Genomic DNA, 18,540 nt, shown 5'->3' with positions numbered 1-18,540 from the left:
GCTGTGGATGAAGGAGGGAGCTGTGGATGAAGGAGGGAGCTGTGGGTGAAGGAGAAAGCTGTGGGTGAGGGAGAGAGCTGTGGATGAAGGAGGGAGCTGTGGATGAAGGAGGGAGCTGGGGATGAAGGAGGGAGCTGTGGATGAAGGAGGGAGCTGTGGGTGAAGGAGAGAGCTGTGGGTGAAGGAGAGAGCTGTGGGTGAAGGAGAGAGCTGTGGATGAAGGAGATAGCTGAGGATGAAGGAGGGAGCTGTTGCTGATGGAGGGAGCTGTGGATGAAGGAGAGAGCTGTGGGTGAAGGAGAGAGCTGTGGATGAAGGAGAGAGCTGTGGATGATGGAGGGAGCTGTGGATGAAGGAGGGAGCTGTGGATGAAGGAGGGAGCTGTGGATGAAGGAGGGAGCTGTGGATGAAGGAGGGAGCTGTGTGTGTGGAGAAGTGGGAACGAAAGGACTCAAAGTCTCACCTGTCCCCGCGTGTTTGTGACGAGTGTTCGCGAGGCTCGCGTTGAACCGATGCCACTGGAAACAGGGGTCAGATGCCCTCCCAGAATTCCGTACGACTGGTAGGATGTGTAAAAATCCCGTTTTCTTTACGTGGAGAGATACAAACAGGAGGATGCCAGCCGGACTGTGAGCCGGCATCACTACCAGTTGTCCAAGCTCTACACCCCCCTCGATATTGAGACGTTCCCTGCCAATTAATGAGTGGCCATGCATGTGGGGGGGGGGGGGGTGGACCGGAGCACCCGGAGAAAACCCGCGTGCGTCAGGGGGCAATGCATTTATTGCATACAGATGGAACAGATGCAGATTAGTCGGCCTTCTCCTGGCAGAGACAAGGGTACGACTCCTACCCACTGGTAGAAAGAAGTGTGGAACAAACGGAGATTGGTCCACACACTTTGCTCCTCTACTTCTCCTGGTAGAAAGGCGACGCTACACCCACCAGGGAACTTGCGATCCGCCAAGCCTCGCAGTCGTCGCTGCTGCTGCAAGACACGGTGCTGGTTTACCGGCGTAGCCGCCACAACCACCACCGAATCTGCGATGCCCTGGCGCGAACGGCGCTCAATCAACAACACATAAATGTCATTCCTACCGTCACGATTCATTTATTTACCATTCATCGTCATGATGAATACCGTGTGTATCTTAGTCGTACTATTGTTGCGCTCGTTTACAACGGATTGCCTCGCTAGGCCTCATGACCCTTTGCCAGGGAGGGTTGCTGCCAAGTTTTCGTAGGTGGTAGTAGTGGGGGGCCGCGGGGGGGGGGGGGGAGGTGATGTTGTTGATGTTGTTGATGTTGTTGTTGTTGCTGCCGCGCCTCGATTCAATGGCCGAACGCTCCGTAACCTTGATTTGAAGCTTTCGTGACTGCAGGAATCATCTTCTTGGTTCTTTCAGTAAAGTCACGTAGGTAGAAATGAAATAAAATTAAACAATTTCGATTTAAAGCTTTCGTGACTGCAGGGATTCATCTTCTTGGTTCTTTCGGTAAAGTCACGTAGAAGGAAAATAATAAAAGAATAAAAATGAAACATGATAAAATAATTCTCACGACGTTTCGGCCACAACGCAAGCAGCCGTCCTCAGGTGAAGAACAGGTCTGTCGGAAAGACAGTGTCTGAATGAAACACCACAAGGCTTGGCAGCGTATATTTAAGCTGGGTTGGAGGGGGAAGAGCGCCTTGACGAAAGAATGTTCATATCAAGAGGAATTTAGCATATTTACCTGAAGACGGCTCCTTGCGTTGTGGCCGAAACGTCGTCAGAATTATTTTATGATGTTTTATTTTTATTATTTTATTATTTCCCTTCTTCGTGACTTTACCAAAAGAACCAAGCAGAAAAATTAAACAAATCACGACGTTTCGATCGCGACACAAGCAATCGTCATCAGGTGGGGCAACCACATCAATAAACAACCGCTAACCTCGAACCGACGCCGCCCCCGTCGCTCGCTTTCCGCGGCAGGTCGGGCAGCGTGCTCACCTCCTTCGGGCTCGAGTTCTTCTCCGGGTCCTCCGTGCAATCGGTGGTGGACGAGGCGCTGGCGACGCTCAAGGAGGCCATCGTGCCCCTGGGCGGCGGGTCCACGGATGGCCGGCTCGGACGCTTCACGGTCGACTCGACGAGCGTGGACGTCAACGGTGAGGACCGTCGCTCCGGAACCCGCGTGCGCGTCGCGCGCTCTCATCCGTAGATGGAGGTCGCGGACCTCTTGTTTGAGGTCACGGCGGCGTGACCTCTTGTTTAAGGTCACGGCGGTGTGACCTCTTGTTTAAGGTCACGGCGGCGTGACCTCTTATTTAAGGTCATGGCTCCGTGACCTCTTATCCAAGGTCACGGCACCGTGACCTCTTTAGGATGACGACGTTGACGACGATGCAGATGTTGATGACGACGATGACGACGATGACGCCGATGTTGACGATGACGATGATGACGACGCGGCTGTTGACGATGACGACGACGACTGACCGCATTGCGTCTCTCTCGCCCTTCTCCAGGTGTGAAGCCCACGGAGCCCGGGAAACCGCCAGGTGAGAAGCGGAGAGAGCGCAGCAGCAGTGGATAGAGCGCAGCAGCGCGTGGTGACGTTCATTGTAAATGTGGAGGGGAAAACCCGGAGGACTCGGAGAAAAATCTACGCGACCACGGGGAGAGAGAGAGACGCAAACACCAAATATACAGCAGCAGGCGTCAGGGTCGGGATCGAACCCACGACCTCCTGTAGACCAGGCGAGGTAGTTAACATCTCCTAGCCACCGTGATAATGATGAGAGAGAGAGAGACACGCAAACTCCAAATATACAGCAGCAGGCGTCAGGGTCGAGATCGAACCCACAACCTCCTGCATATCAAGCGAGGTAGTTAACATCTCCTAGCCACCGTGATGATGATGATCATGATGAGAGAGAGAGAGATGTAAACTCCAAATATACGCATGCTTACACAACGTGGGCTTGAACTCACACACCGCCGCATCAACCAACCATTTACCCCACTCGCCCGTCTCACCCACCCGCTTAGTCAATCAAATTGTTCACCCACGAATTCACTCGCTTGAAGAAGGAGGGACCTCAGGGGTAGCTCTTTCATATCCGCTTCCGCGGGTTCCGTTCTGAGCCAACCAGTGTCGCTTGAAGAAGAAGGGGGGTGGGGTCTCAGAGGTAGTTCTTTGATATCCACTTCCGCTGGTTCAGAGGTAGCGTGCGTCGGAAGTGACGAAGACGTCCACGTTTTTTTCTCTCCTTCAAAGTGGAGAGAGTGGAGTTTGTTGCGGTGGCAAATTGACCAAAGTTGACTTTTGTCCCCCCCCCCCATCTCGCTTTGCGTGCAGGAGAAACGAGTACTCCCAAGACAACAACTCAGCCAGGTGAGGCGACAATCTGTACCTGCCCTCCCCCCACACAACACCGCTCTGGCGCGTGCGTGTGTGTGTCATGTGTGTAAGCGTGCGTGTGTGTGTGTGTGTGTCATGTGTGCACGCGTGTGTGTGTGTACGTGTGTGTGTGAACACGTGTGTGTGTCATGTGTGTACGTGTGTGTACGTGTGTGAACACGTGTGTACGTGTGTGTGTGTGTGTGTCATGTGTGTACACGTGTGTGTGTGGGGGTGTCATGTGTACACGTGTGTGTGTGTCATGTGTGCACGTGTGTGAACACGTGTGTACGTGTGTGAACGCGTGTGTGTGTCATTTGTGTATGCGTGTGTGTGTGTCATGTGTGTGCACGCGTGTGTGCGTATGGGGAGCGGTGGTGCAGCTGTCAGCGTGCTGCGCTACGAACCGGTCCCTGGGCCTCCCCTAGGTCGACTCAGCCTCAAATGAGTACCTGGTGGAGCGGTGTGTAGTAAACATCGCCACTGGGGAGACAAAGGCGGCCGGGCGTGGTGCTGGCCACCCACCCCCTCGCGTGCCGTTAACAGCGCTTGCCCCAACAGTTTGTTGAGGCTATACGGGGGATCTTTGTCTTTGTGTGTACACATGTGTGGGGAGCGGTGGTGCAGCGGTTAGCGCTGCCGTGCTACGAACCCGCCGACCCGAGTTCGATTCCCGCTCACGGCCAACACCAACTGGTCCTGCTCCTGGGCCCTCCCCTAGGTCGACTCGGCCTCAAAACGTGCACCCGGCGCGGTGTGCGGTAAACATCGCCACCGGGGGAGACAGGCGGACGGGGCGTCGTGGTGCTGCGATGTTGACGTTGGGTTGTGTGTGTGTCCCTGGCGTGCAGGCAAAACGACCACCACCAAACAACCCCCGACAGGTGAGCCACGATCCAAAAACAAACAAACAACAAACAAACAACAACAATAACAACGTAGTAGTAGGTTTTTACCCTTTAAACTGGTACAAAACTGACACCTTTTATACGAGGCATCATGTTTGCAATAACCGCAACACAAGCAGTCAAAATGCAAACAAAAAGAAACAACTGTGATGATGATAATGATATGCACTGTCCTTGAAGTTGATTGGTCCACACCCGAGACAGCTTTCCTTAGAGCCTAGTCTCCATTGGTGTTGGACCAGATATTGCAAACATGATGCCTTGTATAAAGGTGTCAGTTTTGTACCAGTTTAAAGGGTAAAAACCTACTGCTATATTTTGCCACTGGTAAAGGAGATGTCTCATAGTGTAAACAATAACAACAACAATAACAACAATACCATCACCGGCTCCTGGAGAACTGCATTGTGGTCCCGTTGTGCCCGGGCGACCGTTGCTAAATGATGATTTGCTCGAGGACTCATCAGTGCAGTGTGGGTCACCAAATGCCAAGGCCCTGCCTCTGGGATGCGTGCCTAGCAAAGGTGGCCAGGGCGTGCGTGGTTGCTGGCCATCCACTCACCCACCCACTCAGCCACCCACTCAGCCACTCACCCACCCACCCACTCACCCAACCCACCTACCCACATCACCCACCCACCCACTCACCCACTCACCCACCCACTCACCCACCCCACTCACCCACCCACCCACCCACTCACCCATCCACTCACCCACCCACCGACCCACTCACCCACCCACCCACCCACCAACCCACCCACCCACTCACCCACCCACTCACCCACCCACTCACCCACCCACCCACCCACCCACCCACCCACCCCCCCCCACCCACCCACCCACCCCACACACCCACCCACCCACCCACACACCCACCCACCCACCCACTCACCCACTCACCCACCCACTCACCCACCCACTCACCCACCCACTCACCCACCCACCCACCCACTCACCCACCCACTCACCCACTCACCCACCCCACTCACCCACCCACTCACCCACTCACCCACCCACTCACCCACTCACCCACCCACCCACTCACTCACTCACCCACCCACCCACCCACCCACCCACACACCCACCCACCCACTCACCCACCCACCCACCCACCCACCCACCCCACCCACACACCCACCCACCCACCCACTCACCCACCCACTCACCCACTCACCCACCCACTCACCCACCCACTCACCCACTCACCCACCCACTCACCCACTCACCCACCCACCACATCACTCACTCACCCACCCACCCACCCACTCACCCACCCACCCACTGACTCACCCACCCACCCACTCACCCTCCCCCTCGTGTTGCCACAGTGCCGGCCGTCGTACGTGCTGCTGCTACCCGCTACGAACAGCACTTGACCCCAACAGGCTGTTAGTTCGATCTCACAGGCGAATCCGTAGATACGACACGCGGATACAAGATTATTCTTGCTGTTGATTCAATAGCATTGCTATTATAGCAGAAGGAAGTCGATTGTTCGATTGTGTGTGTTTAGGTTGTTGTCCTTCCCCTGCACCTCCCGATTAGCACGGCTGGCTACGTACGGTGCAGAAGAAGCTCAACACACACTCACATACACACACAGAGACACACACACAGAGACACACACACAGAGACACACACACAGAGAGACCCACACACAGACACACACACACAGACACACACACACACACACAGACACACACCGACACACACAGACACACACACACACAGACACACAGAGATACACACACACACACAGACACACACACACAGACAAACAGAGATACACACACACACAGACATACGTCAGGATGCCACGAAAGCCTCGCGGGCTATGTCCGCTATTGGGAAGTGCGACGGATTGTTGTTGTGGTTATTTTTGTTGTTGTTGTTATTGTTGTTGTTATTGTTGTTTTGTGCCAGCGCTTCGGAATTGACGTTGGGTTATTTGTATCCCTCGGCTCGTAGGCAAACCGACAACCCCCAAAGAACCCTCGACAGGTGAGTCACGATCCAAATACCAACAAACAACAAACTCACCCACCCACTCACCCACCCACTCACCCACTCACCCACCCACTCACCCACCCACCCACTCATCCACTCACCCACCCACTCACCCACCCACCCACTCACCCACCCACCACCACGCACTCACCCACTCACCCACCTAACCACCCACCCACTCACCGACCCACTCAGCCACCCACTCACCCACCCACTCACCCACCCACTCAGCCACCCACTCAGCCACCCACTCACCCACCCACTCACCCACCCACTCAGCCACCCACTCACCCACCCACCCACTCACTCACCCACCTACTCACCCACTCACCCACCCACTCACCCACCCACTCAGCCACCCACTCACCCACCCACTCAGCCACCCACTCACCCACCCACTCAGCCACCCACTCAGCCACCCACTCACCCACCCACTCACCCACCCACCCACTCACCCACCCACTCAGCCACCCACTCACCCACCCACTCACTCACCCACCTACTCACCCACCCACCCACCCACTCACCCACCCACCCACTCACCCATCCACTCAGCCACCCACCCACACACCCACTCACCCACTCACCCACTCACCCACCCACTCACTCACTCACCCACCCACTCACCCACTCACTCACCCACTCACTCACTCACTCACCCACCCACCCACCCACTCACCCACCCACTCACCCACCCATCCACCCACTCACCCACTCACTCACTCACCCACCCACCCACTCACCCACCCACTCACTCACTCACTCACCCACCCACTCACCCACTCACCCACCCACTCACCCACTCACTCACCCACCCACCCACTGACCCACTCACCCACCCACTCACCCACCCACTCACTCACCCACCCACCCACCACCTCGTGTTGCCACAGTGCCGGCCTTCATAGGGGGTGTTGCTACTCGCTAACAGCACTTGCCCCAGCAGTCCGTTGAATGCTATACGGGGAACCTTTGTCTTTGGTCGTGTGCCCTCACAGCCTTAACAGGTGCTCGCTAACAACACGCAAATGGTCGCAACGCTTAAATCTCCACGAAACATATCTAGAACGTGCAATCATCGTCATCTTGATCAGGGGATCAGCACGCAAAAATAACAAGAATTCGAAAAAAAAAAACACGCACTTGCCCCACCAGTCTGCCGAGGCTATACCGAGGGAACCTTTGCCTCTGTGCGTGTCTCGCTGCAGACGTTTGCTCGCTGGGCCAGAAGCAGTGCCACAACAGCAGCACGGCGTGTGTCTACGAGGAGCTCTTCTGCGATGGGAACGTGGACTGCTCAGAGGGCTCCGATGAGACGCCCACGGACTGCGGTACGCGCACACACACACGTGGCACACGAAAGAACCATTGGATGTGAATCCCTGCAGTCGCGAAAGTTGTTGCGAGTCAGTGGCTGCTTTAGTGTTAAAATATGGTGCTGTATTTTTAAATCCTTTATATTAAGTTCACTTGCTTGCTTGCTTGCGCGCTTACGACCGTGCAAATCTTTCGGTCGTTTTTTAACCCACTTCCCGTGATCCAATCGAGCTGACATTTTGCACACAGACTCGTTGTGCGTGACAATTTATTTTCGTGAAACATTTTTTCCTAAATTTTCCACTTTTTAGGGAATTTTTTTTTCATATTTAATTTAAAATACCAATGTGATAAAAATGAAACTCTTACTCAAGAAAAACAGAAATGAATAATAACATAAAACCGATGCCACGCATATAAAGGATTTATAGTGAAAATCTTAGTTTTCACGGGTTAATTTTTAGGATAGTGTGTTTATAATATAATTTCATGTAGATATCCACATTGATTGAATATTTTTCTTCCGCAGTTTTTATTGAACACGCAATATTTGATATCTCAAAAACCTGATGTGATAGACAAAAACTGATGCCAGATTTGGAATCGGCACTCCAAAATTACCTTAAACCCGTTGGAATACCTTATGCCAGACAAAAGTGTGTTGACCAGTGTCATTTACCACTTCCATCAGCGCCTCTTCCCCCCGCATTTGTCTCAGTCACGGTGTTGGTAAGCCCACAAGCTGCTAAACCCTAGTAGCCCAAAATTAGTTAAAAAATAAGTATAACCCGTAAAAACTAAGTTTTTCACTATAAATCCGTTATATGCGTGGCAGCGAACTTAATATAAAGGATTTAAAAATATATTCGCCTGTGGAGGACGCGGGGATCGATCCCGCGACCTTTGGCATGGGAAGCGAGGGCGCTACCAACTGCGCTACTCCGCCACGGCCTGTGGAGGGGTTACGCTCTGGGCTCTTGTACTGTGACGTTCAGCCAAAGCCATGAATGAGTTCTATTTGAATATATGTAAAATAAAAAAATTTGCCTAAAAAGTGTAAAATTTGGGGAATTTTTTTTCAAGAACATTAATTGTCACGCACAACGAGTCTGTGTGGAAAATGTCAGCTCGATTGGATCACGGGAAGTGGGTTAAAAAACGACCGAAAGATTTGCACAGTCGTAAGCAAGCAAGCAAGCACGCAAGCAAGCAAGCAAGCGAACTTAATATAAAGGATTTAACAAAGGTCTCTGGAGAGTTCTTCTTGGTTCTTTCGGTAAAGTCACGTAGAAGGGGAATAATAAAAATGAAATAATAAAATAATCAAACATAATAAAATACATACTCTTAGTTTTTTCGGTAAAGTCACGTGGGTAAAAAAATTAAATTAAAATTAATAAAAGTGATAATAGAAATAAAATAATACATTTCTATTATTAATTTTATAAATTTTAATTTAATTTTTTTTACCCGCGTGACTTTACCGAAAAACACTAAGGGCATGAATCCTTGCAAGTCACGAAAGCTTCAAATCTAGAAATAATAAAATACAATTCTCACGACGTTTCGGCCACAACGCAAGCAGCCGTCGTCAGGTGAAGACAAGGTCTGTCGGAAAGACAGCGTCTTTCACATCAACATCATCAACATCATCAATATCATCATCAACATCATCATCATCAACATCATCATCAACATCATCAACATCATCATCTTTTTTTTTCGATTTAAAGCTTTCGTGACTGCAGGGATTCATCTTCTTGGTTCTTTCGGTAAAGTTACGTAGAAGAGAAATGATAAAATAATAAAAATAATAAAATAATTCTCACGACGTTTCGGCCACACCGCAAACAGCCGTCCTCGGATGAAGAACAGCGTCTGTCAGAAAAACAGCGTCTGAATTTCAAAGTCATCGCTTTCTTGTTGTTGTTCTTGTTCTTGTTGTTGTTCTCCGTGTGTTTGTTTGTTTGTTTGGCCGCCTGCAGCCTTCTGCCCGCTGCTGTTCACGTGCGGGGACCGCTCGTGCGTGCCCTCGTTCCGCGTCTGCGACGGCAAAGACGACTGCGCCGACGGGAAGGACGAGCAGGGCTGTGTCCACCTGGCACTGGGGGAGTCACACAGGTACCTGGGGGGTAGGAGAGGTAGGGGTACGTGGGGGGGGGGGGGGGGTAGGGGGGTACAGGGCTGTGTCCACCTGGCACTGGGGGAGTCACACAGGTACCTGGGGGGTAGGGGGGGTAGGGGGGTACAGGGCTGTGTCCACCTGGCACTGGGGGAGTCACACAGGTACCTGGGGGGGTAGGGGGTACGTGGGGGGGGGGGGGGTAGGGGTACGTGGGGGGGGGGGGTAGGGGGGGTAGGGGGCTACAGGGCTGTGTCCACCTGGCACTGGGGGAGTCACACAGGTACCTGGGGGGTAGGGGGGGTAGGGGGGGTAGGGGGGCTACAGGGCTGTGTCCACCTGACGATGGGGGAGTCGCACAGGTACCTGGGGGGTAGGGGGGGTAGGGGGTACGTGGGAGGGGGGTAGGGGGGCTACAGGGCTGTGTCCACCTGGCACTGGGGGAGTCACACAGGTACCTGGGGGGGGGTAGGGGTACGTGGGGGGGGGTAGGAGGGGGGTAGGGGGGTAGGGGGTACGTGGGGGGGGGGGGGACGCGTGCGCAGGAGCACGGAGAGAGCGGCGCGGGTGTTTGAACTTCTTCTGCGCCGTACGTAGCCAACGGTGATTCTCACGGGGGTCACGTGCACGGAGACTCTCACGGCACTTGCCTCACACGAGGGGGACCCTTTGTCCTTTGTGGTGTGTGTCTGTGTGTCTGTGTGTGTCTGTGTGTGTGTGTCTGTGTCTGTGTGTGTGTCTGTGTGTGTCTGTGTGTGTGTCTGTGTGTGTGTGTCTGTGTGTGTGTCTGTGTGTGTGTGTCTGTGTGTCTGTGTGTTGTGTGTCTGTGTGTGTCTGTGTGTCTGTGTGTGTGTGTCTGTGTGTGTCTGTGTGTCTGTGTGTGTGCTGTGTGTGTGTGTCTGTGTGTGTGTGTGTGTCTGTGTGTGTGTGTCTGTGTGTGTGTGTCTGTGTGTGTGTCTGTGTGTGGTGTCTGTGTGTGTGTGTCTGTGTGTGTGTCTGTGGTCTGTCTGTGTGTGTGTGTGTGTGTGTGTCTGTGTGTGTGTCTGTGTGTCTGTGTGTGTGTCTGTGTGTGTGTCTGTGTGTGTGTCTGTGTGTGTGTGTGTGTCTGTGTGTGTGTCTGTGTGTGTGTCTGTGTGTGCAGCCTGCAGCTGTCTAGCGGCACGGTGGACGTGAGCGTGGCGGCGTCGTTCCACGCGGCCTGCGCCGACAACTGGAACGGTCACCTGTCCGTCGCCGTGTGTCGCCAGGTCAGCCAGGGGTGAGTACAAAGGGGCCGTCCATAAATGACGTCACGCACCTGGGGGCGGGGGGGGGGTCAGACATTTGTGACGATGTGTGACGAGGGGGGGGGGGGTTGAGATATGTGACGTCACATCAAAATGTTTTCTCCTACAACATCAGAGTGCAGCGCCACATTTTTTGGGAGGGGGGGCTAGAGCTTTGTGACGTCATATTTGAGGGGGGGGGGGGTCTGACTTTTAGTGACGTCGTGTGACGAAGGGGGGGGGGGGTCAAAATCGTAAAAAATCGTCAAAAATCGATGACGTCATTTATGGACGGCCCCAAAGGCAAAGGTACCCCCTCCCCCCATCCCATATAGCAGGAGCGGAGAACCTTGGTTCTGCCAAGGGCAATTTGGATATTTATACAACATCATTCGCTGGGCCATGTAAAATGTTCAACTTAAAAATCAGCCCGTTGTTATATTTGGTCGAACATTGAATTCGCTCACCCCTAACGCGATGGGCTGGAACTGCTTCTCTTTGGCGAGGCGTGTGATGATGTTAGCTGCTGGCTATTGATGATGATGTCGCTACCCGCAACTGCTTTGCCAGGTTTGCTCCGAGATGTATTGAATTTCGAGTCCCGTTGCGGTTGGGGCACTCGGTTTGAGGCCGAGCCGACCTAGGGGAGAGGCCCAGGGACCGGTTCGGATGACGAATCGTCGCCGGCGGTGTTGGTGGCCGTGAGCGGGAATCGAACTCGTCGCGCGGCTGTGTGCTAACCGCTGCGCCACCGCTCCCCTATTATTTGTGGATGATGCGGTGACCACCGGCTTTGTTCGATGGCCAGCCGCAAGCCGCCGCCGCTTCGAGGATGATCACCAGAATTCACGACGACGACGACGACGACGACAACCTTCTTGGTTCTTTCGGTAAAGTCATCACGTAGAAGGGAAGTAACAAAATAATAAAAATAAAACATAATGAAATACTATTCTCACGACGTTTCGGCCACAACGCAAGCAGCCGTCCGCAGGTGAAAACCAGATCTGTCGAGGCGACAGCGTCTGAATGAAACAGCACCATGCTTGGAGCATATATATAAGCTGGGTTGGAAAGGGGGGAAAGGGCGCCTTGACAAAAGAATATGCATATCAAGAGGCATTTAGCATATTTATGGGAAATGCAGGTATGTGATTAGTACTACTCATGCTCGTGCATTTCTCATAAATATGCTTATGCCTCTTGATATGCATATTCTTTTGTCAAGGCGCTCTTTTCCCCCCTTCCAACCCAGCTTATATACATGCTCCAAGCACGTGTGCTGTTTCATTCAGACGCTGTCGCCTCGACAGACCTGGTCTTCACCTGAGGACGGCTGCTTGCGTTGTGGCCGAAACGTCGTGAGAATTATTTTATTATGTTTTATTTTTATTATTTTATTACTTCCCTTCTACGTGACTTACCGAAAGAACCAAGAAGATGAATCCCTGCAGTCACGAAAGCTTTAAATCGAAAGATGACGACAATGACGATGCTTTACCCTTCTTGCCAGGCCGCAAGTGTCACCGCTGCAGCCCCCCCCCCCCCCCCCAATTAACGCGCTCTGAAGCGGGGGCCCACTGGCCGTGCGAGCGTCTGCCGCTAGCCGGCGCGGTTATCACCGGCACGGTTATCGCCGGCGCGGTTTTCCACTCGCGTGCCGTGCCGTGCCGTGCCACAGGCCCCCGAAGTACGCGACGTCGGTGCTGGCCTCCGACTACGCCTACACGAGCTTCGCTCTCGTCATCAACGCGCCGGACAACCCCGTCGACTACCTCCAGGTGACGCGTGGACGGTGCAGCAGACATTTGGGGGGGGGGGTCAGACATTTGTGACGATGTGTGACGAGGAAGGGGTTGGGGGGGGAGGGTGAGAAATGTGACGTCGCATCAAAATGCGCAGATTTAAATCAATATAGACAACACGTTCTACTTAATTAAATAGACTTTTTGATTAATGTTTTTTCCTACATCAGAGTGCAGCGGGACATTAAATACGCACTACAATGACAATAGTTTAAAGCGATTTGAAGCATGGTTTATATTTTTGGGAGGGGGCAGAGCTTTGTGACGTCATATTTGAGGGGAGGTCCTGACTTTTTGTGACGTCGTGTGACGAAGTGGGGGGGGGGGGGGGGGGGAATCGTCAAAAATTGAAGAAAAGGAACGACTCAAGGTGGTATAAATCGCAGAGAAGACCAGAGAAAGGGAGAAAAAAACATTACAAAAATTACATAGAAAACAAGGAGGGAGCATAGAATGGAGTAAGGAGAGAGGGGGTAGAAAGAGAGAGGGGGGGTAGAGAGAGGCGGTAGAGAGAGAGGGGGGGTAGAGAGAAAGGTGGGGTAGAGAGAGAGGGGGGTAGAGAGTGGTATAGAGAGGGGGGAAGGGTAAGAACGAGGAGATCAGAGCGTGAAATCTTTCATTTAAAACAGGGGGTGGGGGGGCACATAAAGCAAAGCATTGGGGGAAAAAAACCCGAAACGATGAACGAAGCAAAGTGCCAACTACACCGAGCATCTTCTTGATTCCTCCGATCGTAAACAAAGGAGAGAAAAGGCTGTGTGGGTGTGATTCGGTCGTGTGGAGAGACAGCAAGACAGTGACGTGGGTCAGAAGGTGGGCGAGTGACGTGAGTGGTAAGGAAAGGGATGGAGAAGGAAGGCCGAAGGAGAGGTGCGGGGGGGGGGGGGGCGATGTAGTGCGATCGGTCCACGATGGCCCTAGGAGCGGAAAGAAAGAATGGCGCAGGACATGGCAGCGTGGAGAATCTGGCAAGATCAGCGGAACACCTCCACACGAGTGGGACAAAAGCGTGGAAGAAGGCGGAGGAAGGAGAGGTGGGGGGGGGGGGGGGCGATGTAGTGCGATCGGTCCACGTTGGCCCTAGGAGCGGAGAGAAAGAATGGCGCAGGACAGGGCAGCGTGGAGAAGCTGGCAAGAAAAGCGGAACACCTTCACACGAGTGGGACAAAAGCGTGGAAGAAGGCGGAGGAAGAAGAGGTGGGGGGGGGGGGGGCGATGTAGTGCGATCGGCCCACGGTGGCCCTAGGAGGGGAAAGAAAGAATGGCGTAGGACAGGGCAGCGTGGAGAAGGTTCGCAAGAACAGCGGAACACCTCCACACGAGTGGGACAAAAGCGTGGAAGAAGGCGGATGAAGAAGAGGTGGGGGGGGGGGGCGATGTAGTGCGATCGGCCCACGGTGGCCCTAGGAGCAGAAAGAAAGAATGGCGCAGGACATGGCAGCGTGCAGAAGCTTCGCAAGAACAGCGGAAGACCTCCACATGAGTGGGACAAAAGCGTGGAAGAAGACGGAGTTCGATGCCCCGTTGTATTTGATGCGTAATGTACGCAAGCTATCTACTATGGTTATGGTTGTAGTTGATTAATCCCGAATCTCTGCCATTACATACAATGAAACAAGAAAAGGTAAACAAAGAAAAAACAGAGCAATGTAATAGAATACACTATTAGACAGCATATTCTTGGTTCTTTCGGTGAAGTCACATAGAAGGGAAATAATAAAACAATAAAAATAAAACATAATAAAATGAAATTCTCACGACGTTTCGGCCACAACGCAAGCAGCCGTCCTCAGGTGAAGAACGTTAATGTAAAAAAATAATTAAAAAGTCCATCCTATGTGTTAGTGAATTTTTTAGTATTTTAGGCAGGAAATGGCAGGAAATTAGTTTTCAAATTGAGATTTTTTTTCTGGGAGTGGGGGACCCCCAGGAAGATTTGCTCCCCCCAATGTTGTCTCCATGGCTACGGCCTTGCTGTATGGGACCCATTTTTATGTGTGCCAGTATCAAGATGCTATTTGCGTTGTCCTTTGCCCAGTTCGCCTGGTGGAGGCCCAATCAGTTTCAAGGACAAAGCTTACGCATTGTTATCAGGGCGTCTTTGTTGCATGAGTTTATGGCTGCGATGATGATTCGCCCACTTAGTCGAACTATCGTTTGCTAGAGTCGGCTCGCTTTTGACAAAATAGCTGGACAGCTCAGTGTGGTAGGGCCTTACCTGGTTAAGTACGAATTGTTTAAAATGTGGGACCTTTCTTTGCCGGCATCAAAAGATAACAATGGGGTTTACCCTGTCTGCCCATAGTAAAACAGTTTTGTTTAGATGTTAAACCACCAAACATAATCTTTTTTTCAAGGAATCTTGTTTGCATTAACCACAGAGACCCATAGAGACCCACAGAGACCCATAGACTCACAGAGACACCCATAGCATGGTTGGGTACGTACCGTATGAAAGAAGTTCAACATCCATGCGTAGAGATCCACAGACACCCAGACCCACAGAAACCCATCGAAAACCCACGCACGGGTGGCTACGTATGGTGTGAAAGAAGTTCAACACACAGATGAACACGATAATCGCGTAAATATATAAATGTGTCGTTAAACCCGACACCACCCGACAAGGCCAAATAGCAAATGTCGTGTCCCGTAAACAGTACGTGTTCAGCACAACCGGTTGTGTGTATGGGAGCAGAAGACCCACAAGGCTTCCTCCTCCTCCCGTGTCGAGCAAAAAAAAAAAAATCAGTTTTCCTAACTGCCCCAAACGCCGCACGGGCGGATTTCTCGTCGGCAGAGCGCCATCGGTGCCGTGACCACCAAGTGTCCGAGCGAGAGGCTCATCTTCGTGGCGTGCGAGCCAATGAGTGCGGCCTGCAGCCAGCCCTGCAGCCAGCGGTGTCGCGTCGTCAGTGAGTGGCACTCACTCACTCATAGTCACTCACTCATAGTCACTCACTCGCTCACTCACTCACACACTCACTCGCTCACTCGCTCAGACTCATTCACTCATACTCACTCACACTCAGACTCACTCACTCACTCAGACTCGCTCACTCAGACTGACTCACTCACTCAGACTCACTCACTGATCTTCGTGGCGTGCGAGCCCAATGAGTGCGGCCTGCAGCCAGCCCTGCAGCCAGCGGGTCGCATCGTCAGTGAGTGGCACTCACTCATAGTCACTCACTCACTCGCTCGCTCAGACTCACTCACTCATACTCACTCACTCATACTGACTCACTCAGACTCATTCACACAGACTCACTCATAGTCACTCACTCACTCAGACTCACTCACTCACTGATCTTCGTGGCGTGCGAGCCCAATGAGTACGGCCTGCAGCCAGCCCTACAGCCAGCGGGTCGCATCGTCAGTGAGTGGCACTCACTCATACTCACTCACTCATAGTTACTCATAGTCACTCACCTCGCTCGCTCGCTCAGACTCACTCACTCATACTCACTCACTCACTGATCTTCGTGGCGTGCGAGCCCAATGAGTGCGGCCTGCAGCCAGCCCTACAGCCAGCGGGTCGCATCGTCAGTGAGTGGCACTCACTACTCATAGTCACTCACTCATAGTCACTCATAGTCACTCATAGTCACTCACCCAGACTCATTCACTCGCTCACTCAGACTCACTCATACTCACTCACTCATACTCACTCGCTCACTCACTCAGACTCATTCACTCAGACTCACTCACTCGCTCACTCACTCATACTCACTCACTCACTTGCTCAGACTCACTCACTCAGACTCCTCACTCAGACTCACTCACTCAGACTCACTCACTCAGACTCACTCACTCACTCATACTCACTCATACTCACACAATCACTCACACTCACTTACTCATACTCACTCATACACACTCACTCAGACTCACTCATACTCACTCACTCATACACACTCACTCACTCACCTCGCTCACTCACTCACTCATACACACTCACTCATACACACTCGCCTGCTCACTCACTCACTCACGCTCGCTCGCTCGCTAACGCTCATGCACTCGCTCGCTCAACTCTGCGTGCGCGCGACCCAGACGGAGAGCCGGCGCAGGCGGGCAGCTGGCCTTGGATGGCGTCGCTCTCCGTGGCACGGAGGCATCGGTGCGGCGCCTCGACTCATCAACAACGAGTGGCTGGTCACGGCCGCTCACTGCATCGTCAACACGTGAGTCGTCCTTGGTTTTTTACGATCAGTGGAAACAAGAAGATGCTCGGTGTAGTCGGCACTTTGCTTCGTTCATCATTTCGTAATTTTTTTTTTAATAATAACTTTGCTTTATGTAAACCCCCACCTCTCGCTCACTCTCTCGCTCACTCTCTCGCTCACTCTCTCGCTCTCTCTCTCGCTCACTCTCTCGCTCTCTCGCTCACTCTCTCGCTCACAATCTCGCTCACTCGCTCGCTCACTCTCTCGCTCTCTCTCTCGCTCACTCGCTCGCTCACTCACTCGCTCACTCTCTCGCTCACTCGCTCGCTCACTCTCTCGCTCTCTCTCTCACTCATTCGCTCGCTCGCTCGCTCTCTCGCTCGCTCTCTCGCTCACTCGCTCTCTCGCTCACTCGCTCACTCGCTCACTCTCGCTCACAATCTCGCTCACTCGCTCGCTCACTCTCTCGCTCGTCATCCTCCTCGTCAAGGGCCCGCAATGCCCTTGACGCTCCGGTGGTCCCAGTTCGACGCTTAACTCTGCGTGAAGGACCCCCTCACCATGATAACTTCTCCCGCCCCCCTCCCTTCCCCCCTCCCTTCTCCCCTCCCCCCCTCTCTCCCTCCTCCCTCCCCCCTCCAGTGACCCCAACTCCCTGCAGGTGGTGCTTGGCTCGCTGGCCACGGTGGCGGGCAGCATCCCGGCGGGCGCCGTGGTGCGGTCGGTGCGCGCCCTGCTGCCCCACCCGTGCTACGGGGACGCCGCGTGCAGCCCCACGGCCGTGGACTACGACGTGGGCCTCGTGCGCCTCGCCAGCCCCCTCGAGGGCAGCGTCACGGTCAGCGACGCAGGGACCCACCGCTGCCACCAGCTGACACCCACCCACCCTTCACTTCTATCGCTTCCCTCACTCACTCACTCGCTCGCTCACTCACTCACTCACTCGCTCACTCACTCACTCACCCACCCTCCACTTTTATCGTCCCTCACTCACTCACTCGCTCACTCACTCACTCAGTCACTCACTCACTCACTCACCCACCCTCCACTTTTATCGTCCCTCACTCGCTCGCTCACTCACTCAATCACTCGCTCACTCACTCACTCAGTCACTCACTCACTCACCCACCCTCCACTTTTATCGTCCCTCCCTCACTCACTCGCTCACTCACTCACTCAGTCACGCGCTCACTCACTCAGTCACTCGCCTCACCCACCCACCCTCCACTTCTATCGATTTCCTCACTTACTCGCTCACTCACTCACTCAGTCACTCGCTCACTCGCTCACTCACGCGCTCACGCGCTCACTCACTCGCTCACTCACCCACCCTCCACTTCTATCGTCCCTCACTCACTCACTCGCTCACTCACTCACTCACTCACTCACTCACTCGCTCACTCACTCACTCACTCACTCACTCGCTCACTCACTCACTCACTCACTCACGCGCTCACTCACTCAGTCACTCGCTCACTCGCTCGCTCACTCAGTCCACGCGCTCACTCACTCACTCACGCGCTCACTCACTCAGTCACTCACTCACTCGCCTCGCTCCCT

General features: G+C 53.4%; 1 protein-coding gene across 1 annotated transcript in view; it reads left to right on the top strand.

Moving 5' to 3' along the window:
* The window catches only part of LOC133358590 (enteropeptidase-like), a 52,362-nt gene that overhangs the window by 10,221 nt on the left and 23,601 nt on the right, over positions 1-18,540 (top strand). The window contains exons 4-15 of the mRNA XM_061576957.1: positions 1,977-2,152; positions 2,513-2,545; positions 3,346-3,381; positions 4,239-4,271; positions 6,264-6,296; positions 7,511-7,633; positions 9,605-9,740; positions 10,883-10,999; positions 12,688-12,787; positions 15,612-15,722; positions 16,868-16,998; positions 17,623-17,818. Of these exons, the coding sequence (XP_061432941.1) occupies positions 1,977-2,152; positions 2,513-2,545; positions 3,346-3,381; positions 4,239-4,271; positions 6,264-6,296; positions 7,511-7,633; positions 9,605-9,740; positions 10,883-10,999; positions 12,688-12,787; positions 15,612-15,722; positions 16,868-16,998; positions 17,623-17,818 (1,225 nt within the window). The remainder of the gene's footprint in view (positions 1-1,976; positions 2,153-2,512; positions 2,546-3,345; positions 3,382-4,238; positions 4,272-6,263; positions 6,297-7,510; positions 7,634-9,604; positions 9,741-10,882; positions 11,000-12,687; positions 12,788-15,611; positions 15,723-16,867; positions 16,999-17,622; positions 17,819-18,540) is intronic.

The sequence above is a fragment of the Lethenteron reissneri genome, chromosome 62, assembly GCF_015708825.2.
Source record: "Lethenteron reissneri isolate LAM-NWPU_2019-01 chromosome 62, ASM1570882v1, whole genome shotgun sequence".
NCBI classification, from domain to species: domain Eukaryota; kingdom Metazoa; phylum Chordata; class Hyperoartia; order Petromyzontiformes; family Petromyzontidae; genus Lethenteron; species Lethenteron reissneri.
This window is presented reverse-complemented; position numbering and strand designations above follow the sequence as displayed.